This window comes from Patiria miniata, unplaced genomic scaffold (genome assembly GCF_015706575.1).
Source record: "Patiria miniata isolate m_02_andy unplaced genomic scaffold, ASM1570657v1 HiC_scaffold_11, whole genome shotgun sequence".
NCBI classification, from domain to species: domain Eukaryota; kingdom Metazoa; phylum Echinodermata; class Asteroidea; order Valvatida; family Asterinidae; genus Patiria; species Patiria miniata.
Genome location: NW_024037049.1, coordinates 6,249,836 through 6,274,547, shown reverse-complemented (window position 1 = coordinate 6,274,547; position 24,712 = coordinate 6,249,836). Strand labels below are relative to the sequence as shown.

General features: G+C 41.7%; 1 protein-coding gene across 1 annotated transcript in view; it reads left to right on the top strand.

Annotated features, from left to right (window-relative positions):
- LOC119743107 (coiled-coil domain-containing protein 175-like) overlaps positions 1–24,712 on the top strand; it is a 254,808-nt gene that overhangs the window by 136,191 nt on the left and 93,905 nt on the right. The window contains exons 15-16 of the mRNA XM_038219464.1: positions 3,598–3,729; positions 22,640–22,778. Coding sequence (XP_038075392.1) covers positions 3,598–3,729; positions 22,640–22,778 — 271 coding nt within the window. The remainder of the gene's footprint in view (positions 1–3,597; positions 3,730–22,639; positions 22,779–24,712) is intronic.

Below are 24,712 nucleotides of genomic sequence, written 5' to 3'. Positions count from 1 at the left end.
ATGAAGACGTTAGCCTGAAATCAAAACAAAGCAACATTTCTTCCGAACGGTTCACGGTATGATCAGAAAACCTTGTGTGAACTTGTACCATATTACGAAGATGTTATAAATTTTGTTACGTCATCATGACGTCATCAGGTATCAAATTACAAGCGATTTAAGGGCAAATTTTGACAAAAATAGTTTGCGTTATATCTTCTGAATTAATTTAGTATCGTGTGTGTTTTTTCGTGAGGTTGAAGACTATGCCGTGACCCAGACACAAAACCGCTTGACCTTTACTTTCGGTGTTACCGGAAGTGCAATAAAAACTTAATATAGCTCAAAAGCGGAAGCAGTTTACGACAGACACATATATTATGAAAGTGTTAAGTGAGGAATGCCAGACACAAAAACAGTGTGATGACGTCGTCATCCGAAAGGGCGCCCCCAGCGGCACATAAAATATTGTTTCTTTTCTTTACTTTTAAAACCATAGGTTCAAATTTGACCAAATCTACCCTTGATATTTTTTGATTAACCACAGATAACTTGGCAAGGTTTCAAATTTATGACATCAAAAGACCGGAAGTTACTTTTATGAGAATTTGCCAACGATCATATTTTAAATTTAATTCTATCATTTGATCCATGTCATATATCTTAGCCCAAATAACGATTCCCGTTACAATGTTAACCTTTTGCTTCCAAATACTGTGACGTCATCAAACCGGAAGTTCAGTGTTATGAATACATACCGGTACACTTATACTCTTTAAATATTCATACGTTATTTAACTTCACAATGAACATCCACTCCGAACTAAATCAGTATTCACTTCCCGTTTTTGAATAATGACGTTATCAAGCCAGAAATAACTTGTATGTGTACAATAGAATGTTTACTGAAAATTATCACACTGTTAAAGATGCATTTTTAAACAAAAGAATTGATAGTCCTGGAAAGGATTTAATTTTGTGATCCTTTGTTTTTACATAAAAATATTCAGAACTTAAACTGGACAGTGTTTCATAAAATACTTGTCTACCCGACCACTCTGCATTTGTAACAACAAACGCAAATCTCTAGTTTTCTTTCTTTTTGTCGTCAAAAATCCCATAGACTTTGTACACGATTTTTTCGGAGCACTTTTGGCATTCATCTTTATCATACATTGTTCAAAGTCAGCATAGACATAGGCCCTATAGCAAAGTAGTGTCCCGAAGAGTGACGTCATGATTACGTCATCAAGGGTCATGTGACGTCATAATAAACGTGCATATTTTGAAGTCCTGTATCTACAGAACTGCAAGTCAGCTTGGGTTGAAACTCGGTTTGTGTGTAAACTGGGATGTGTTATAGGTAAAAAAAACAAGGTGACGTCATGAAGACGTCATAGTGCGATTTTATATGAATTTTTAAATTTTCGGACCTTTAAGCCATTTCTCATGAACGCAACGTGCAAAAGTCATAATTCTTTTCATATTTGGTTTGTTTAGGTATTTGCACAAAATTTTGAAAATGTGTGACGTCATCATGAGGTCATCAACAATGCAATTTTTCAAAACACATCTAATGAAAGGTCCGATCGTCATGACACTTGGTGGGTAGGTGATAATGGTACTAGTATGCAAAGTCTGAAGTGACGTCACGATGACGTCATCATTTGATTTTTTATGATTTTTTTTAAATATTTATAATTATATTCTGTTTCCTAAATTGCACACTTCCTTTCATTGGATTGACTTTAAACTTGGCTCAAACCAAGGCCACAATGACAAAATGTGCATTGAGAAGGGTTTTCAAGATAACCTCGTAGCAGGGCATGTGACGTCCTGTGATAAAGCTCTGTTAAAAATTATTCCAAGCATTTTTAGCAACCTTTAACTGTATCAAACATTCTAAAAAGTGACTGCAAAATGTCAAACATAACATTTACATTTATTCATAAATACCTAAGACAGTTTATGGATTCCTATTGGTCGAAAGCCCGTCACGTGGCCGGTCTTAAATGGATGATAAAGACATGGCTAGCTGGTCTTAAACGCTTTTCCAGTGTCACATGAAATTTGGACTCCTATGAAATCCGGTTCCTTTTAACGTTTCATTGGTTGAACGTTCAAATTCCTCCCGTATGCATGCGCAATGTACTACCAGTGAATCAGTATTTCATGGTCCAAAATTCACACTTCACCAGCCCAGCTGCGTTTAGCACGACATCGCGCAGTACGCGCGACGCGCACGCCAATGTCCCTATAAGGTAGCGAGTTGTGGAGGGGCATTCCATATTATAGTCAGAGGGGTGTTTCATAAAACATGATGTAAAATTGTTGAACAAAATGGTTGGCAACGCCTAGTTTTTGACATTTATTTTTTATTTTTGGACCGAAAAGGTATTTATGAATGGGAATAAATGTGTGTTCGGTCGGTATTAAACACTCTGTTTAAGACCGGTTTGAGTCTGGATGGGCGATAATTACCCTCGGCTTTGCCTCGGGTAATTATCGCTCATCCAGACCCAAACCGGTTTTAAACAGAGTGTTATAATACCTCCCAAACACACATTTATTCCCTTATTAAATGCGAAAAAGCCATATGTTCTGTTTGAACAGAAATGGCTCTAGTTTTTCTTCTTAAAGTTCCACCACAAATCCCATAGACTTTGTACACGTTTTTAACCGGGCCATTTTGGACCTTAAACAAACTCGTATTCTAATGAAAACTAATATATGTAAAGACCCAATAGTGAGTTTGTGTCCCAAAGAGTGACGTCATGATTACGTCATCAAGGGTCATGTGAAGTCATCTTAAATGTGCAAACTTTAAGACCCTATATCTAAAGAAGTAGGATTAGGTTAAAACCTTTTTACGGGAATGGATAGAGTAATCCAGGGTTTTCACTTGTGCTTGTACGTGCAAAATCAAGGGACCCTCCCTTCCGGTCCAAACCAGAAGTGCCTTTTAATTTAAGAGTTGAAAAAGATGTGAACTTGCTTCCAACGATGTTAGTCTGTGGCAAGGGTGGACGTCATGCATTATTCAAGCACCCTCTGGCGGCAGGTTAAAAAATGTCAAAAATAAATTTCGCTTGATTATTGTGGCAAAGTTTGCGGAATATGATGACCTTTATGCAGACAAGCAAAATCTGCTCACTTAAATCGTTTTTGCCTTTTAGGGTAATTTGTTTATATTATGAACTTAACTAATTACAAAGTGTGACGTCGTAATGACGTAATCAGACCATTTCTGTATGATTTTTTATGAAGCTTCAAATACATTTCTTAAAAGCCTACGTTCTGTTCATCGAACAAACATAGGTCTAGTTTTCCTGTTGTTCTAAACGGAACACACAATACACTGCTTTTTTGGACGAAACAGGTTTTAGGGTCATTGCGTTTAAACGATGATATTCTTTGAACAGATTGAGCAATTTCAGTAAATTTATTTATCTAAAAGTAGTTTAGTATGAAATTAGCTTTCCAGGCCTTTGTTAATTTTGGTGCTACTTATTTTTTAAATATGACATAAATTTTTGGGGCTTTGGGTTCCGCTTTTTTTTTACTCAACCCGTAGATGACAGTTTGATAGTAGAATTATATTGATGACTTCATATACAGGGTATCAAGCTGCAAAAGGATCTCCACACAGATCATGCTATGACTATTCAGTTACACAAGGATATGGAACAGTTGCAGAAGGAGTTTGACAATGTGAGGAACAATCTCGACGATGCTATCAGAAATTTGCAGGTAATTATAAAATTAAGTAATTCTAAACTATTTACATTTTATTATTTAAGCATTTTAATTTATTTAATGTTTTTATTGATACTTTTTTTGTATATTTTTTTTATGTATTCAGGGCCCTTAAGAATAGAAGTTCAAATAAGTAAATAAGGCTACCCTGTTGAAATGAAACTAGTATATATAGTATTTTTTAAACATTTTAAAGATAAGTGGGAACATTGTAGGTATATATATTTTTTTTAGTCAGGTGGCACATGGTCCAAACTTGGCAGATAGATTCTTATAGGCCTAAAGAAATTATTTAGAAGGGGTGACACCTAAATTTCTTTTGGGAAGGGTGCCTGATTTGCATAAATCGTTAATACCTGCCGTGTAATATGTTTATTCCCATATTTGGGTATATTTTAATATTTTTATTTTTTGAAAAGTATATTTTGGGGATTCTACTTACATATCCTTGAAATAACATTTTCTAAAGCATATCAGAGACCAGATGATTATGAGGACATAATAGAAATGGCTACCATTATACCCAAAAGTTGCGCGCATTTACCTTTTCCTCAGGTATCATCAAGTAGCCTTGCCAAACGTCAATATTGATAAGCTTCATATTCACAAAGTTACTTACTGGCACAATTACCCTAACAAGAATAAATGGGAAATCATGTGAAAAATGATAAAATCTTCCCAAATAATATGGGAACAAATACATTACAAGTCATGTATTTACGATTTATGCAACTATGGCATCCTTCCCAAAACAATTTCAGGCATCACCCCTTCTATAAGAATCAATCTGCCAAGTTTGGTGCTTTGGACCAGTCGGTCACGATCTTGTCAAAAATTGGGTCTAAGCGACCTGACTATTGGGGGGGGGGGGGGGTTGCCAAACGCAAAAAAAGAAGAAGAATGTTTTAAAACAAATAAAGTCTGGTCTTTTCTAGTTTTTAATATGGAAAGGTAGCACAAAAAAATCATCATGGGGATCCAAAAATGATCATTTTAAGAGGGATAATATTCAAAGTATGAGTCAGAGCTATAGAGTTTCTCCAATTGTTGAATGCATTTCCATGTTTTTAAGTCATAAAAAAAACACTGCCTTGGGATTCACACAAGCCAGGAAGTGGTTTTGCCATTAATACAGATTTGTTTCTTTGTTGTATTCCTCTTTGAAGTGCAGTACAGCAGGCGATATAATTACATTGGCTCTAGAGAGAGTGCAAATTGTTCCTGTAGGACTTAAATTGATAAAACACAGAACAAAAAAGATCTTCATGCGGGGGGGGGGGGGGGGGGGGGGACATTTCATTTCATTTCATTTCATTTATTAATTTCACAGGTAAAAATTCAAGTACAGACAATAAGAACAGTAAAGAAAACAAAAACATGCACATACAGTTAGGAGAGAGAACAAGACAAAAAGAAGAAAAAGTAGCACCCCTGATGGATTTTAAAAAAGTAAACTAAATTACTATCGAGTTAATCTCCTGATGCCACAATTTAAGAAGAGACAATACAAAAGGACATTACAAATGGACATTATTAAAACATGGCTTACAGTATAAGAATATAGAACTATACAAGCAGTTAAAACTTTAAAAGCACAAATGGGCATTAAAAAATACAAATTCGGTAAAAGAGAGATTCGAGTGAATTATAATGCAAAAGGCACTATAAAATTGAGAAAAAAACAAGCAGCAAGGTATTTGAATGGGCAAGGCAACTAGAAAGTTAAACTGTTTTGGTCAAAGGGACCTCCTGGCTAGGGACTAATAAATGATTTCTGAGAGAATTTGTAAAGGAGGATAAACTATGGATAATTGTATCTTTAATTTTTGACATTGTGGCTATGGCGAGGTTCAACCTGAATTCAAGCCTGCTAGACTAGTTCCATTTTGCTGTATTTCGTACGGGAATTCATTGAAAATACGACCGTATGTTTGTTCCCCATTAAATATGGGTTTTGACCATTTTGACACGCCCAGAATAAATCCTAGCTTAAAGCAGCTGTGAGTGTAGATCTACAGGGCGTCCTGAAAATAAAACGGTGCTTGAAACCCCTCCATTTTGCTAATTTACAACCAAAATTTTCAAGGTAATAGATTTAGCTTGAGAATACCATTTGTTTCATTGAGATTGCTTTGGTAAATCCAAAGATATGTTTGAATAATGGCAAAGCCAAGAAACCCATTTTGTGCCACTTTCTGTGAAGCGGTTAAAATCAGTATAGTCCTAGTCTAAAACCAAACCACTTTACTGTACTTAAGATCACCAATTAAATATTATAATTTATAACACCTCACCTACAGATTCTGTGGCTTGATTGGCCTAGAGCGAGTCACATGGTACTTTTTATTTTTGCTATCTTTCAGTGCACAGCCAAAAGTACTAGCCCTATACCTGTACAAGGGCGGATCCAGAACACAATTTTGGGGGAGGGGGCCAAAAAAAATTTTGGTCCTCCAAAAAAGTGGGTCAAAACAATTTTTGGATTCTAGATGCATTGTGGTGCGATCTGAGGCAATTTCTGACCACTTTAACCAATGTTTTTTGGAGGAAAAGATGGTGGTGTACTCATTGCCTGCCTTTTTTGCGATGTCACATAAAAAAAAAAAAAAAATTGGTTTCGTTTTTTTTTGGGGGGGGGGGGCCATGGCCCCCTTTGGCCCCCCCTGGATCCGCCCTTGTACCTGTAGCAACCAAAGTACTATACCATTAGCAACCAAAGTACTATGCCCATGGTGTGGCATTTGTGTGCAAATGCATGCTGCTGTGTGCGTTGAGCGTAGCGCGTATTGTTCCCAAGAGAGCACGTCACAGAGTTGGGTTCAAACATTTCGTGAAGGGGTGGTTTGAAAGAGAGAACTACGTTTCCCACCAATTTTGTATTGAAATAGAAGTTTATTTTAACTGTGTTCAGATTTAAATAATTAAAAATATTAAAAAATAAGCAGAATATGTGGGTAAAGTGTTATAAAACAAATATTGAATGCCTCATCTCGTGGTGTAGTAAAACTAGTCTCCCTCGGTGATCCATGAAGCATTCTATTTTCCCTCGAATGTCCATGGATCACCTCAGGAGGCTAGTTTTACTACACCACTCGAAGCATTCAATATTTGTATATCATATTTGTTTGTTACTGATCCTGAGGTTGAATACTTTAAAGTAATCATTAAGAAGTGTGGTGTAAATCAATATTGTTCCATTTTTTTTTGGATTAGGCTGCATTTTCCAAGGATTAAGAGGCTATTACCTGGCCTAATCCTTGGACAATTCACACCTTGCACCTGTAGGTTTAAACTTCAAGGAAAATGTTCATCGTGCAAATACTTAATGACTTTGAGGATGAGTAGGTGTAGGTAGTATTAAAGAAGTGAACTTGTCTGTACTATTTAATTGTTTCAATATAAGAACAAAACCCTATATTGTCGTGTGAATGGAATGTTTGTCTTACACCCATAGGGATTATGATCTTATCAAAAGAGCCTTACTGGCATTGTCTGATCTTTGAAGCACTCACTTCCTAAAAGTGGCACAGAATGTTTTTTTTTGGGGGGGGGCCTTGCGGTCATTCAAACATATCTCTGGATTTAGAAAAAGCAATCTTAATTAAACGGTATTCTCAAGCTAAATTGTAACCTTGAAGATGGTGTAAACATTTGCAGTAAATTCTGGTAGTAAATTGGCGAAAATGGCGGGGTTTACATGCACCATTATTTTCAGGACACCCTGTATACATGCTACCATAGATAATTAAAAAACAACCAGCTGATTCCATTACAGAAAACATCTCACCTCTGTTTACCTACATTTGCATATCAGCGCGCATGCGCACAAACCTTTGCTGAAAAGAATAGCGCCCAAGCCTCACCCTCCGCACCCACTACATGTCCCTTAAGTAGCCCTGTTACACGCAGACGACTCCTAAGTTTTTCAGCGACGCATAGCGTCAACACGTACACAATTTAACCGTACTCACTGTGCCTGTAAACAAGTGGCGGACTCCGCCAAAATGGTAAAACTGTTACTGTTAGCTCAAGTCTTTCTTCTGGGAAATCACCCTCCAGCACTCGACCAGCTAAGCGTAGGCTTTCAGTTTTTCCATCCTATGACAGTGGGTTGGTCCTCTTGAGCATGTTCATAACTCACATGTATCTACGCTCAAGCTACCTTTGGATAGTATGTTGCAACCTGATGCCACTTTTTAGTTTGATATCATTTACAAGATTGTAAAAAAAAAAAAAAAAAAAAGATAGTCTTGACTCTCTATAGACTTGTACTCAAACGTTACTGTCGTCTGGATGCTGCATGCTTTCCCTGCTTCTTCCTAATAGATACGATTGTGTTGGGGAATGTCGTGAATGAGGATTCCTATTACAGATTCCTTGATATTCTATCACTTGAATAACTTGCTCAGCTGGCCTTTTTATATTCATCAGCCTGTTGGAATGGTTTGTTGATTATTACAATAGACCAAGGATTACTGCCTTACTCTTCAATCAATCTATGCCACGGGGCCTTCACAGAATGTTCTTCTTTTGTCTGGTGCCCTTGCAAGTTGCCATGATATCTCTCTTAAATGATGCAGTTTTTATTGGAGATTTATCATTCTGCTTCATTGTCTAGATTGTTGGAATTGCATTAGGACTTGTTGCAAATTCTGGCTGTATGGCATTCTTGTCTTGGATGAATGTTTCTTTTGCATAATGTCAGGTTATGTGGCAAGACTGTGGTGCAGGATTCCATACTTTGAGATAAGTTAATCCTCATCGGTGCTTAGCATGCATGTACATCTTTTATGTTGGTTTCCAACCGGGTCTCAAACCAGCATGATTCAACTGACTGAGATCAATTTCTTCAGCCAGGAGTTTTGTAGAACGGTCCTCTTCTTCATTCTTAGCTTACAGCAGAATCTTGACATATCTTCACTGCTTCGAGTCTTTGTCCTACAGAGTCCAGTCAGACGTGGTTTTATGTAACTTCATTCATAAGGGGTTCGTCAGACACTTTTTTGAAGCATTAGACACAACATGGTGGCATCAGAGCCTTCTGGCAACTGGATGATAGACCTTGTTCCCTGGTGCATGACATACAGGCGCTCTGTGCAGCCTTTCCTGTGTCTTTCCCATCTACGCTAAGAGTCCTCTCCAAAGGGATAGCCTTTCCTGTGTTTTTCCCATCTACGCTAAGAGTCCTCTCCAAAGGGATTCCAGTCACCCATCTTAGCTATGACTTACTGCACTGATGGCCTTTTCAGGACAATGTACTGGGTAACTACATCTTCTACCATCGCAATGGGTACCTCGGACAGGGTTTGAGATTCCATCTGGATGGTCATTTAGTACCAAGCACTTTGCCAATAAAGAGAGCCAGTTGCATTCCTTCAACCAGAGCTATTGACAGTGCTCTAGCCCTTGCATTTGCTCATATCCAAAGTCTTAATCAAGCTTGTCTTGGTCCAGACGGACAATTCCACAGTTCAGATGTAGTGTACTACATGCATCGTCCAGGGAATTCGCTCTTTCTTCCTGCCTAGCCACTTCAGAGCCACCCAGTTGGCTGTTCCTTCTAACGTTCCACCTGGCCAGAAAGAAGGTATTGAAATCACTTCAACAGAATATTTTCTTCTACCATCAGTATTCAGATAAAGGTCCTCAACATTCTCAGAATGCTACTGGTACTTGCACCTATTTACATGTATTTGCATCCCTTCCAGGCTACTCCAATTCCAGCCTTTTGCCAAATTTGCACTCATCCTATGGTCCTCTGGTCTAGAAGAATCCTTCAGCTTCAATGAATTCTTCATTTGATAGACAGAACAGCCATAATCCCTTTACTTCTAACCACCTTGGTCTCTCAACAATCATTCTACAGTGTACACCCAGACACAGCCACTCTCCATCTTTGCACCTGGATTCTATCATTATCTGAAAGCTACAGTCTTTACAGTCAGAAGCAGATTTGATCCCCAAGGGGTATGATAGTAGCTGCCAATCCCCGATCTGCATCTGTGCATATTTGTTTGGGATTTCGCTGACAATCTTTCACACCAGTTTCAGATATCTACTGTCTAGGGTTACCGATGAGCCATAAATGTAGTCCTCTATCAGGGTTCCAATGATAGCTCTACAGTTTCCTCAAAATCACCCTCGTCACATCTGATGCACGACAGGTTTATCAGTTGACCTTCTACTCATACCTGCCAACTGTTCCGATTTAGGCGGAACTGTTCCGATTTTGGAGATAAAAAGTGCCCGAAAATCGGAACGTCCCGATTTTCCGAGTTGCGAGAGAAAAAATAATACAAAAAATAAAAATAAAATTAAAAAATTAAAAAATGCCCCGGCGCCGTTGCACACTTGTCCGAGAAAAATGTTTTATTGTATTGAGGGCGCTATTGCCGCTACCATAATGGTATAAAATCCGCCTCGCTCTTATGTACGACGAAAGGGACGTAAACCAGACTCAAACGTCATCGAACAGGCCATGTCCGAATAGGCTGCGGCTGCAGCCGTTCGCGTGCACAGGCTTGTGCGATCAGCCACAACCTAGCCGCAGCCAATACTGAGACCTGCTACGTCATCCGTCTGGTGTACTGCCTCTCTTGCGTGCTTACTGAATTAAGCGCGGGCCGCGCCAGGCACGGCGCAGTGGACGTATTGATGCCATGTTTGTTTTCCACACACGTTGTTTCTTCATAGTCTTCGGTGGTTTTTCGTTGATATTTTGACCGTGCTGAGTCGCACTTTTTTTGTCAACGTTTTTGTATGAGCATCTCAACTGCAACATGGACCAGGAGGATGATACACTGAAGGAGAAAAAGCAGCGATGGAGTCAAAAATTCCAAGAGGAATATCGTGAAAAATTTAGAAATGTGTATTGTAACAGGCCTATGAACACCGTACAATGATGTACGAACTTTTCCAAATAAAATTGTACTTGTCACTGCTTGTAGTTGTACAGTGTGCATGTAAAGTGTATTTACTGTGACTGAATATCTACATGTGATTAAACTGTGAAGCATGTAAGTCATTTATTCTTAAATTGTAAAAAAAAATTTGATAAGCAAAAACCGGCTGGAAAATTCAGAAAATTATCCACTATTAAAATAAGATTAGTGTCTGTTGGGTCTGCTTCTGGATATCATGTAACATTTTAGGCACATGTACATGTACATGTACTTTGTATGATTGCCCCTGGACCCAGCCCATTAGCGCGCGCGCGCCTGCGCCGCTCACCGTGTGTGATGCGTAGGCACCCTGTTCTTCTTTCTGACTTTTCAATGTTGGCAGGTATGCCTACTGTGAAGTACCGGTAGATAGGCCTACCATCTTTGGATCCAAGTACCGTCATTGGGTCACTCGCCTAAGCCCCATATGGAACCAACAGGTACATTGAAGCTCTCCTTTCTGTCAGCTTGCGAAACCCATATTCTTACTCTCTGCTGCAGTAGCTTGCCTTAAGAAAGGAATTTCACTAATTTACCAGGTCATAGCCATTGGCACATGACCGCATTTACTTTGTTCCAAAGGTGAAGTTCAACACATGGAATAAATCAACTTATTTCTAGAGTTGACATCCTCTTCATTAGTAGCAGAGGAAATGGTGGTGCCCCATGCGAGCTCTGCAGAACTGCAATGCTGGCACTGAGCCTTCAAGAGTCTACATCAAGCAAATGCTCGTACAGTCATCTAGCATCATCTTCAAGCCTCTGTGACCATGACCGCTCGATCAGGAAACACCCAGCGTAACAACTTCCTGAACTGAACTGCTTGGAGCTTCCTTTTCAGATACAGGGAATTGGACTCTGTTTTACAGGTAACAGAAAAGCGGACTGCTGGAAGAACCCTTACATTGTCTCACCTTGCTTATAGCTGTTGTGCAAGCAGAGGGTTGCATTAGCAGAAATTCTTCCAGGAAACTGCGCAATCAGCAGCCCCCAAACTTGAGCCCGCAAAGCTCCTTTAGAATAGATAGGCAGCACCCGGGTATGTCTAAGCAATCTTTTCATGCCATTTAGAATTGCATGTAGGCCTAGTTTAGATGTTGCCGTTGCTGCTACATGTCCCTTACCTCCCTAGAGTATTTCGGTGCTACTCTGCAAATGTAGGTAAACAGAGATGTTTTCTGTAATGGAATTCCTAAAATCCAAAGGGATTTTCCATTCTAGTAAGAAAACACTAACCTCTGTTCACCATCCCTCCCAATTTAAAAAAAACAAAAACAAAAACAAACAAACTAGGAGGAGTCTTTGTGTAACAGGGCTATTTAAGGGACATGTAGTGGGCGTGTTTTCTTACTAGAATGGAAAATCCCTTTGGATTTTAGGAAATCAACTTACATGTACACACCCAAGTAAACGATGCGCACGAACTGAATCTGGCTTCGCAATTCCCACTGTACAATGTACATAAGAACACAGAATCACAAACTAGAACCAGTCCAGGTCTTGGGTGTGCCGATACTTCAAGCAGCGGCACACCTGCCGCAAAAATAAATGTCTGTATTTGTACACACATACCAGCAGAAGTACGTACGGCAGATCTTAAGTGCAGTCAACCGACTTCCTTTTTCTTAGTACTTGCACGCATGATATGCAGAATACACTTTGATGTTCATGCACGATAGTCACAACACACGTGGTGTTTCGATTGTCGAACGTTTTTGAATAGTAACTTTATTACTACGTTCTGAAACGAAAACAAAATCGGAAAATCAACAATGCTGTGCAAAGAGCGATTAAAGCAGGATGCCCAAACCGCAGGGGAACCAATCAGGGCTCGGGGAAAAGGCAGAGGGACTGTAAAACATTTTCGTCCAAACTCCACACACACACACAAAACTGAATATTTACAGTTTTTAAACTATTTTCCCAACGAATGTGTGCATTATTTCAGTTTTCTCTTCTGGGTTTGGTTTTGACTAATAGTTTCTTAAAAGTGAAATCCGCTCGCGCCAGTGCTGGCATTGTGCACACTTTTTAGAAAAATTGTATATCCGAAAAAAAAATGGTCGATTTGGCCTATGTACACGGTGTGTGTTGAGCAGATGATACTAACATTTCCATATGTTGGAGTTTCTGAATACAGTTTTGCGATCCCAATGGTTGGCAGGTCTGTGAGTGTGAATGTATAGGTTTACAGTTTGCCATATTCAGTGGTCCAGTAACTGGATCTGTGACACTGACAGTTCACTTCTGGGACTCTCTTACCTATTAAACCTTACATTTGCATATTTCTCTAGCCTAAGGCTCCCAATCGCTAGCGTTTTATACCACAGTAATTAGCGCCCTCAGCGCCCAGGCCCTCAGTACCCGCATCAGTCTGGTACCCTCGTCCTCGTTTTCTCTAGCGCTCACACAAGTGAGACGAATTTTCAAGCTCCATAAGGATTAGCTTTTTCCTGCCTTATATTGCTAAGTATTGATTAAAGTAACATTAAAATTAGTTGTACACAAAGTGTGCGTCATCTTTTTCATAATTTGTGAAGAAAATACCACTCCTTAGTTATATTTTTGCTGTTTTCGTTACTGGAAAATCACCAGTTATATCGTTTCGTTGTAACTAACAGAATCATGGCGGCAAGACTAAGCACGGCATTACTCCACCCAATTTTGCTGTGTGCAGCGCTTGTTGCTGCATTAAACCTCAGGTACGTGTGGACGCTCATGATTTATGCCCACGTTGCCGTTCATGCTACCCAGAAAATACCTGCGAGGTATGCCATACTTGGGGAGAAGATGAAAGGGACGCAGTTTCGGCTTGGCTTATTTCTCGGTCGCCATCGGTGGAGTGTAATTCTCCCGGGTCATCACAACGCAAACAATCGACCAAGAAAAAAATCGGGTACACCGGGCCTCCAGTCCCCATGCTTACTTCAAACGGCAACCGACCAAACCACCCATGTACCGGAGACATGCTTTCCGGGGCTTCTGGCCTCCAGTACACCGGGCGCAGGGAATGGGGCTATGCCTGCCAGGCCTCTAGCCCCTACTCCCGGAAAAAAAGAAAAGCCAAAAATCGGACCACGCTGCCGGGTCCGGAGCTATGCCTTCTGGGCCTCTAGCCTCCGGTGCCCCGGAGAGGGATAACAGGGTGGCTCCTTCCGGACCCCTAGTCCCAACTTCCGGCAAAGCGTGCGGTAAGAAAGTGGGCTGAACCGGGGAAGAGCAGACGTTCTCCGGGCCCTTAGCCCCCGGTGCCGGAAATATTTTACCGGACCGGGATGACCCTGATAATTTCCGGGATACAGATCCGACCTAGATTGAAACCGGGTCGCCGGGACTCACCGGAGCCGAAGAGATACGGTTTCTAAGGGTAAGCATCGCCATCACAAGAAACCCCGGCGCCATCATTATAGCTCCAGTTCCTCTTCAGTAGAGTCTGTCTCAAGCTATTCTTCGGGCTCCTGACGTTCGCGTCGCCAGAGCTCTCGATCCGACAGCATAAAACATATGTTGTTATAGGGTTTCCAGCAGTTATCGCCCACGATAGCATTGTTGGTTCCTTAACCAACTGGGCAAACTTTGGTCAGCGAAACTTGTTACTGTTGGCCCTTCACAAGATCATGAGTCAGGTGATCAGATGACAGATTTTCCCTCCGATAATTTATCTTTGGATTCTGACAACTGTTCACACCCCCGTGCAGCCGTAAACAAACAATCGACTTCAGCTGAGGGTCAGAAAGATCAACCTGCTGAACCCGAGTGCCGCGGGGCGGGCGAAATGCCCTAACTCCCCACAGCCGTCTCGTCTGATGACAAGTCTGCCATTTCGTTACCGCTTTTTGCCCCTGACCAAGGTTATGGGTATTGATAAAAGACATGGTCAAAGTGCTCAACATATCCCCAGGCGACAAACCGACGCCAGATGAAAGTGGCCTCCGATCTTACAAAAAAGGTACGGGCCCTGCTGACTCGGGATTTCCCAGTCTTTCTGATTGATCGATCTTGTGCCGATCGGATAAAGAAATGGCGCCCTCTTGCGACAAGGGATACACGGCCGTTTCGGGTACCGCGATCTGATTTTGAGGAATTTCTTTCAGTCGCAGCTATGTCAGATACGGTCAAAGATAAAATCGCGGCTGACTCTACTGGCCGTACGTCAGGTAAATCTCCATTTGTCAGTCGTGAAAGAAATAAAATGGAGGATACTCTTGCAAAAGTTGACTCAGCATCCCGAGCAGGGTTGTGAGTGTCTTGTTTTCTACAGTTATTGTCTGAGTTTCTTGTCTGTTCTTGTGAAGCAGGTTCTCCAGTATCTCCTGCTTGGACGATTGTCTCCGTAATTTGCATGGACCAGTTTGTCCGAGTTTCCATGTGTACAGCTCGTAGGCTAATGTTCTGGATGCCATTTTTCTCCCATCCGAGGGAGCAAGGGCACACCTTGAATCACTTCCCCTTTTGGGAACAGATTTGTTCAATGGGAAGTTTCAAGAGGCCATGGAGGCAGAGGCCAAACGTTTGGAGACTACAGACAAAATAAATTGCGAAAGCCTACAAGCGCAAGCACCACATCTGTTAGGGGGAATAAACAACCTGCTAGTACTGGTAGCCAGCGGTTTCCCCGTAAGCCTTTGAAGCCCTTTCGTGGGCGTGGCCGAGCCTTCACATCCAAACCTAGTCCACAGGATCCAGATAAATCAAATTCGGTTTGCGAGAGCGCACCTTTCAACTCTCATACACTCCCTGGCCTAAATCAAGTTACGGAGGCTACCGCTGGGGATCCTGGTGTAAATGACTATTCAACTACCGTGGCCTACTACACCAGGGCCAGTAGGAGGCCATCTCAGACATTTTGCAGAAATTTGGGCCCTTTTCTGCCAAGACAAGTGGGTACAGGACACTGTAAGGCAGGGGTATGCATTAGAATTCACAAACACACCCTCATCGGGCTTTACTCCACATCCAACTCCTATTCCAACAGACAAGCAAAAACGCCTTGCACTGGAAAGCGAAATTCAAACCCTACTCCAGAAGCAGGCAATTCACCTGGTTCAACGGGGAGATACCAGGCATGGATTCCACTCTTCATTCTTCCTAACGCCAAAGAAGAACCCCAGGGATTGGCATCCCATACTGAATCTGAAACCCTTAAACAGGTATATTCGGCTAAAAAGATTCAGGATGGAGACGCTGCGTACAGTCCTCGAGGCTCTACCGGTACCAGCTTGGGCATCCTCAATAGATTTACAGGATGCATACCTACATGTTCCAATTTCAAAGGACCATGTTCACTTCCTTCGGTTTCGGTACGACGGAAAAACCAGAATAGCATAAACTGTTGCATCAATTCTGCGGAAACGGAACACTCAGATTTTTGTTAACCTCGACAATTGGCTCATCGTGGGCTCAACCAGAGACGAGACTCTAAGGGCGATCAGTCTAATGCCAGAACTAGCAGTCCGGTTGGGCTTTCTGATAAATTAGAAAAAGTCTCATCTGGAACCTTCCACAAGGCCGGTCTTATTAGGGGCTGAGTTGGATCTCCTGCAGGGCGTGGCTGTGCCTACACAGGAAAGAATTCACAACCTAATAGAATGTGTAACACTTTTTCTGCCTGCCAAAATAGCCCTGGCCATAGCATGGTTACGTCTTCTGGGGCTCATGGCCAGTTTGGTGGACATAGTTCCGTGGTGCAGACTAAGGATGCGACCCATTCAGCTTCATCTCCTTGCCCACTATCGGCCAAAACTGCATTCAATAACTCATCTCGTACCATTCGTTCAAGATATTCAAACACATCTACGTTGGTGGCTGAATTCATCTAACCTCAACATAGGTCTGTCTTTCGTTCCAACCAAACCGAAAATGACCTTAATAACGGATGCTTCCAACCACGGCCGGGTGGCGCATCTCGGCACAGAATCAGTTGCGACGAATTGGAACCCAGACGAGAGGTTCCACCATATCAACGTTCTCGAGCTGCTGGCTGTCAGAAAAGCACTGATTCACTTCCATTTCACGATAAAAGGTCACGCAGTGTTAGTCTGACAACCCCACCGTTGTCTCCTACATAAGCCGTCAAGGAGGCACATGGTCTCCTCAGCTTTGTCTACACATTTGGGATCTTCTGATGTGGTGCATCACGAACGACATAATGTTTACAGCACTTCACATTGCTGGCAAGCTGAACCTCATGGCAGATGCTCTCTCTCAAAAGGGAAAATAATCCTGACAGAATTAACACTACACCCAATGGTAGTCCAGAACATTTTCCAAAGGCTAGATCGCCTGCACATAGATCTGTTTGTGTCAGCCCTCAACAACCATCTGCAGGTATACTGTGCACGAAGTCCCGATCCCCGTGCATGGGCGATGGACACCCTTTCCATAAGCTGGACAAACATGTTCGTATACGCATTTCCACCAATCTCTCTCCTTCCGAAGGTCCTGAGGAACATTGCAAAATACTCCTCATCGTCCCATTCTGGCCCCATCAGCCTTGGTTTCAGAGAATAGTCAATCTTCTGATTCACACACCAATAATACTGCCTCAGAGAGTAGATCTTCTTGCTCAACCCCACTCCAAATCCTACTGTCAGAGACGCTTCACCTGATGTGTTGGCTATTGTCAAGCAGTCTCCCCGAACAGCAGGACTTTCGGCAAACACTGCCACCATTTCTGCGCAAAGTCGTAGGGCCTCAATACGACAGTCATATAACAGCCGACTACGACATTATTATAAATGGTGCGGAGACAAGTCTATTGATCCACCCACAGCATCTGTAGGACAAATCAGTGATTTCCTCATGGAACGGTTTACGCAAGGCCTCTCCGTTTCCACAGTTCGAGGCTACTGTTTTGCAATAGCGGCAGTTCATACAGGTTTTTCTGACGGATCAACAGTTTCAAACAGAATCCTCTTAAAACATCTGCACCGGGGTATGTTTATAAGTCGCCCACCGCGACAACGATTAGTCCTTTCTTGGGACTTCGGGTTAGTTCTGTCAGCATTGACAAAGCCGCCATATGAGCCCCTAATGCCTCTCTGCTAAACTTGACATTAAAAACAGTTTTCCAGGAGACGCAGTGAGTTGCATGCCTTTATCATAGAGCAGGGTCATGTACAATGGGAACCACATGGAGTTCGACTGATTCCTCATAAAATGTTCCTGGCAAAGAATCAGTCATCAACTTTCCAACCATCTGATATTTTTATTCCAGAGATAAAAACCATCTCTTCCATCTGAGATGACAAACTCTGGTGTCCGGTTCGGACCATCAAGTGGTATTGCTCCCGAACTAAGCCCCTAAGGGACGAGACCACCCAGCTGTTCATTACAACAACTCGGCCTTATTAAGGGGCATCATGGTACACGATTTTCTGATGAATAGTTAGGACAATCAACTCTTCTGTACCAGATTGGCCTACACATTCAGAGAACACTGCCCATGCTCATGACACAAGAGCATTAACGAAATCATGGGCATTTTTGAAAGGCGTTCCTCTGCCAAACATTCTACAGGCAGCTGCTTGGAAAACACCATCAACCTTCGTCTTGTGCTACCTGAGGGACTTTCTATGTTCAGAAGGTCAAACGGGATGAGTAGCCCTCTCGGCTGCCATGGCATCTCATCTCAACCGTCGTGACAGGTCGACTGCCTCCAACACCTAGTCGACTGGAACTCCATATACCTGTAGTAGGTGAGTTCTTTTGCACATACTTTGGTAATGTCTACCTTTCAATTTTGGTGAGGACAAGAGGGGACATAACCAATCTAATCAGGGTAGTGCTTATAACAGTAGTACCTATGGCAGCCTCTCCCAAGCCCTCCTCCTATAGACGGTGCTAATCTATGCAAATGTAAGGTTTAACAGGTAAGAGAGTCCCAGAAGTGGACTCCCCCAAATCAAAGGTGATTTGTGAGTCCACGAGGGGACGATACTTGCCTGTTTAACCTCCCACCCTCCCTCCCCACTTGGGGCTCAGCTGGCAGGGATTACTAAGTGCTCACGATAGAGATAAAGAGGACGAGGGTACCAGACTGATGCGGGTACTGAGGGCCTGGGTGCGCTATTTATTGTGGTATAAAATGCTAGCGCTTGGGAGCCTTAGGCTAGAGAAATATGCAAATGTAAGGTTTAACAGGTAAGTATCGCCCCCTCGTGGACTCACAAATCACCTTTGATTTGGGAAATTCTGTTCAGGGCAGCATTAGTGGCCGGCCCTATCCAAAAGGTGTGAGTGTACAGGTATGCCAAACTATCTAAGCATTTATGCAGCATTTTCTGAACTGGTATGTAATAAAGGGAGATCCTTCTAGATTAGTGAAGAGCCAACCTGCCAGCAATGACTGCACCTAAAAATACTTGGATACTGGACTCATGGGGCAGAGCAGTGGAAAGGCATTCTCTATAAAAATGTTGATCCGTTTTTGAAAATCCAATTCTGACAACCATTACTGACTGAATTTTACACTCAAACCAGATGTCATTGTGACTCAAGATGGTGACTCAAGATTGATCACTTTATTTGTTTAATTCCCCAACTATCAGAAAGAAAGCCAGCAAGAAGGCTGAACCAAAAAAGGCAGCTTCAAATTTAGACGAGGCGAGTGTGCACAGAATATTACAGATCTTCCTGAGAATCTCTGCAGTAATGGGACACCTATAGTGTCAGGATGGTGGCTTTGTCTGCAGCAGCCCTCCTTCATTTTGCTGACGACGAAATTGTCTGTGGTGTCGGCCAACCATTAACTTTGTACACAAAAGCAACCGCTGCTGTTTATTTACCGATTGTGGAGGGGACCAAGCCGTCCAATGACAAGTGTGCACTAAATGCAGCCACATGGCCACTTGTGCCAGCCATAATGAGGGAGGCTTGGCTCAATGTCTAAATTGGTGAACAGTTCCGCGCCCTTTGCTATAAGCCCCCGAGTTCTGCTAGCAAAAGATGTCCCCCAGTAGTTAAGGTACTTCTTTGTTCACAGCTTCCATAAGAATGTTGGGACTTCTAGCCCTTGCTTGGCTGCTGAAGGTGTGCAGGACACAGAACCTAACTAATTTCTTACCCTTTTCCCATTTTGATGATTAATATATAATAATTTTATGATATTTTGATATTAATGGTTACTATCATTGTCGTCTGAGCTGATCAGTACCCTCTTCCCTGCAAGGAATTTTCCCCACAATATGAGTGCCAGAACTACTGGGAAAATTCCAGCAAAGGAATGAATGGCGCATCGTCTTTGACATACTGTGGCCATGTTCTCTCGAACTGTTTGCCTTGGAAGTATCCCCAAACCTACCCCAATCACTTGCATTAAAACTTATGGGCTGTAGGTCTTTGTCTTATACCCAGTACCCGTCAGGAATCATGTCCGTACCAATGAAGTTGCACAGGTAAACCAAGTCACATGTGAACATCTTCCTTTGCCTTTTTTAGAGCCTAATGAGGTGTTAAGTTTGCTTCGTGCCTTTTTTCATGACTATCATTTGCTCCGAGGATGGATGCCAGCGCGGAGCACAAATGTCTTACGGCATGGGGTCTTGGCCTGCTTAAGGACCCCAAGAAATTTTTGGACAACTAGATGCTCTGTGGTGCAATCTGAGGCGATTCCTGGCCCCTCTTCCCTTGACTTATTTGAGCAAAATGTTTTAAGATTGTAAGGATTTTGTTCATTGGTTAAAAATATAATCTTGCTTTTATAAGCCTTTTAAGTTTTTGCTGTTCTTCACTTGATAACCATGTATTTTCGTCTGCATAATTATTTTCGTGCATTTTATTTTTGAAAACAAATTGTACAGACTTACTGTTGCAAAGATGCTTTGTAATGTTTTGTTTCACTAGTTGAGATGTTCGGTTTATCAATAAGAACAAACCGCTTGAACATGTACATGAACATTGAATTCAAATTTAAATCAGTGTTATTTAATCAAACTAAAACAGAGGAGCAATTAGCAGTGCACATTGTAACTTCACAGCTCAGTTTTATCTCAAGACTACATGTGGTCCTCCAAGTTTCTCCCTCTTCTTATGTAATTGCGTGTTCCTTTTACAGAAATATTTTTGGTTTTAATTCAGTCCAGTTTCAATTTCAGGAAAAGTGCCTATGTATTTGTAAATAAACCATTCGCAGATCAGCAGCGCAGCAAGACAAACTGTTTATTAGTTAATACATGCAACTGGTCTCTTACAGAAAATAGTAATCGGGGCCTTCGGCCCCATGGTTGCAATTTCCACATGGTACGACACATTTTGAAGGTGAATTCGTCATTTGGTTATGCAGATAATTGTAGAGGATGTGAGAAATAGACATTGGGAATTGGTGTATACCTATCCCGGCATGGCACGGACGCCGACCCGCGCCGGCGGCGGCTACGATGTACGTCAGAAAGCAACACACCGCCTTCCGTTTGTTGCCAGAGTTTGTCTCGAGTGATAAAACTTGTCTTTTGGCAAAACCTTGTTTTTATATTAGAAACAAACAGATCCCTTTTAAATACCTATCAGTTTTGTATTTTCAGCAACGCGTAATAACATCAAAACCCCACTTTTGGATCACAACTTTCTTCATACAAATGTCGTTTTATAAACGGACCATGTATCTCTTCAGGGTATTTTTATGGCCCGTGGCAAAGCCGAAGGGGCATACTGTTTCCGCTTTGTCCTTCCGTTGGTGTGCGTGTGTGGGTGGATGGGTGTCCAGGAAATTTTGTCAGCTTGAGAAATACTTAACATGTGAACTTCAAATTTGGTTTGTTGATTGTTCTTGGTAATCCTAAGAAGCATATAGCATTTAGGGCTGAAGGGTCAAGGGTCAAGGTCACAGTGGCTAAAACAATAGAAATCTTGTCAGCGTGATAACTTGAGAAATACTTTAAATGTGAACTTCAAATTTGGTTTGTGGATTGTTCTTGGTAATCCTAAGAAGCCTATAGCATTTCGGGCCGAAAGGTCAAGGGTCAAAGTCACAGTGGCTAAAACAATAGAAATCTTGTCAGCGCGATAACTTGAGAAATACTTTAAATTTGTCATGCGGCCAGTACGCAATGTGTGCGTTCCCTCCTTTTCTCTCACCTCCTATCCCTTTTCCCCTTTTTTATTCCTCTTTATTTTTTTCTGGACTCAATTTGACGGGGGGCCCATTGTGTGTTGTACACATGAGGGGGCCCGAAGCGAAGCTTAGGGTACCATTTGCCCCTGAGGGTGTACAAAACCCATGGAACCCATCACAGCAGGCAATTGTTGTTTTGTTATTCCACGGTAAAAGATTACTAACGTCGCTTACTGTGGGTCTGGGCTGTTGCAGTACAGAATTGGCGAACTTTTGCACAGATTTTCCCATATTTGTCTTTGTGCCGATGATGTCCTGTTCAAAAATCTAATTTCTGATCTTGTCTTTGGAACAAGAGAGAAACCTCTTCTTCAGGAGTCAACCTGTTGTCGTCTGCAATATTAGGGTGAAATTATGGCAAAATTTGCACAGTTCAAAAACGTGTTAATAAAACAGTGACGAACAATGTAAACAACAATGGCGGTCATAGCAGAAATATTGCTTCACTGTCGCCATGGCACATCTCATAAAAATGTACATCGATTTATGTAGTTCCAGTGTAGCTACAACCTCGTACCTGAGATCACTCAATGACATTTTCAATGGCGGGAAAGAAAAAGGTAGTGTACCCTGTGGGGAACATCACTCATGTACCACACGGGCGCCATACATCCCTGTACATGCGTGTCTGCTGCATGACATGTAATCGATGATGGACCAACAAAAATTCACAGTCTGTTTCTGTGGTATAACAAATATAATTGTTTATCGATGCCATAACCTGCAGAGGTAAAAATCATGCAGTTGCAGGATTTCTTGTTTACAGTAAAGTAGTTGTTATCTCGAATAGTTGTGATGATAGTGACTGGAATGATAGAACAAAAAAGTTGTATTTGTGGTCTTTCCTCTGCAGACAAAACACAAAGATTTAGAGAGGGTTCTTCTTGATAAACAAAAACAAATCAAGGATATCTCCCCGTCATATGACGAACTTGAAATGCTGTTTGAAGAGAAGACTAAGGATTACGAAGATAAGAAAAAAAGTGTTGTTTGTAAGTATAAAGTTTTGTATTTTTCCATCATCTTAAAAGAACTACCATGAAATATTGTGTACTGTTATACATGTTACAACAAACTGGGAAGAAATGGGTGATCTTTTCACATAAAGCTTTAATTTTTTGTTATATTCAATAAATTACTTCACTACTAAATTCTCAACAACCCGTTTTTTTTTTTTTTTGAGTGAGAACTTCATTCTTGTATTGAAAAATTCATACATTTTGAGTGCCCGAAATATGATTCGCCTTGTTAATTGCTGGGCCTTTTGGTCTGTCTCATCAATTTTGTTATTGTTTGGTCTTCCTCTGTGTGTCATCGGTAAGTTATTAATTTATAGATTTCCACAGGAAGGCGACTGTGTGGAGCATTTGTTGGGTTGGGGAAGCATATGCCCCCCAAAAATTACAAGTGCTGAACCCCCCCCCCCCCCCACACACACACACACACACACAGTCGTTTTTTGCTATGCTTCCGAGGATTGGCTTTGTGTTTTCCTTTGTCCCTGTAATATAACACTCTCCCATAGACTAAGCACACAAACCTGCGTTCGAGGACAATAGGCACCTTCCTTCGAGGATCAATGGCCCCTTTGTGCTCCTTTTGTTGTCTGTCCTCAGGCGTAATGCCATGCAGGAACACCCACACACCCAGTCTTTTTTTACTATACGCCTGAGGTCAACTATTGTGTTTTCCTTTGTCCCTCTAATATAACACTTTCCCATAGACTAAGCACATAACCGTACGATCGAGGACCGGTTTTAACAATAGGCACCGTCGTCCGAGGGTCAAAGACTCCTTTGTGCTCCTTTTGTTGTCTGTCCTCGAGCGTAATACAATACAAGAGCACACACACACAAGCACGCACAGTCTTTTTTTACTATACGCCTGAGGCCAACTATTGTGTTTTCCTTTGTCCCTAAATATAACACTTTCCCATAGACTAAGCACATAACCGTACGATCGAGGACCGGTTTTAACAAAAGGCACCGTCGTCCGAGGGTCAAAGGCTCCTTTGTGCTCCTTTTGTTGTCTGTCCTCGAGCGTAATACAATACAAGAGCACACACACACAAGCACGCACAGTCTTTTTTTACTATACGCCTGAGGCCAACTATTGTGTTTTCCTTTGTCCCTAAATATAACACTTTCCCATAGACTAAGCACATAACGTACGATTGAGGACCGGTTTTAACAATAGGCACCGTCGTCCGAGGGTCAAAGGCTCCTTTGTGCTCCTTTTGTTGTCTGTGTTCGAGCGTAATACAATACAAGAGCGCTGACATAGGCATAGAAGTGGGGTACTTCCTTTGTTCTCGTGTACTAAAACTTTGCAATGTCGCACACTTTTGTAAAAATGCTCTTATTTTAACCATAGTTAATTTCCTGGGCTGAAATTCGGACTTAATATCCCGTTTCTAAAACTCTTCCATTTGCGACAGATCAACCCACCTTGGAAATTCCTAGTTTTTGAGTAAAATCCATATATCTATTTCGTGAAAAACTTGTGGGGTACCAAAACGGTGCCCCGCAAGTCAGTGGGCATTCCTTGTGGGGTACCTCCCATTGTTCCGGTATCCCATAAGGCAGTGTTTGTACACGCACCCACACCCACACCCATGTTTGTTTTGCATACGTTATGTGGACATTCCTTTGTTTTCATGTAGTTAAGAAAACTCCGTACAAAAAATAAGTTTACTTAAACTGTGAAAACTCTTTCAACCCCAAATTTGATTTTTGATTTCCTTTAATGTTTCTCTACCTTCTGCGACAGATAACCCTAACCCGAAAATGCCTCTAGACTTGTTTTCCAGAGAGGGCCGAAACGTTATGTGAACACGGCTTAGTCCACATAACGTCAACACAATCTGCATTATGTGGACATCTTTAGTTCACATGTCCACATAGTGACTGTAAGAAAAACTCACACA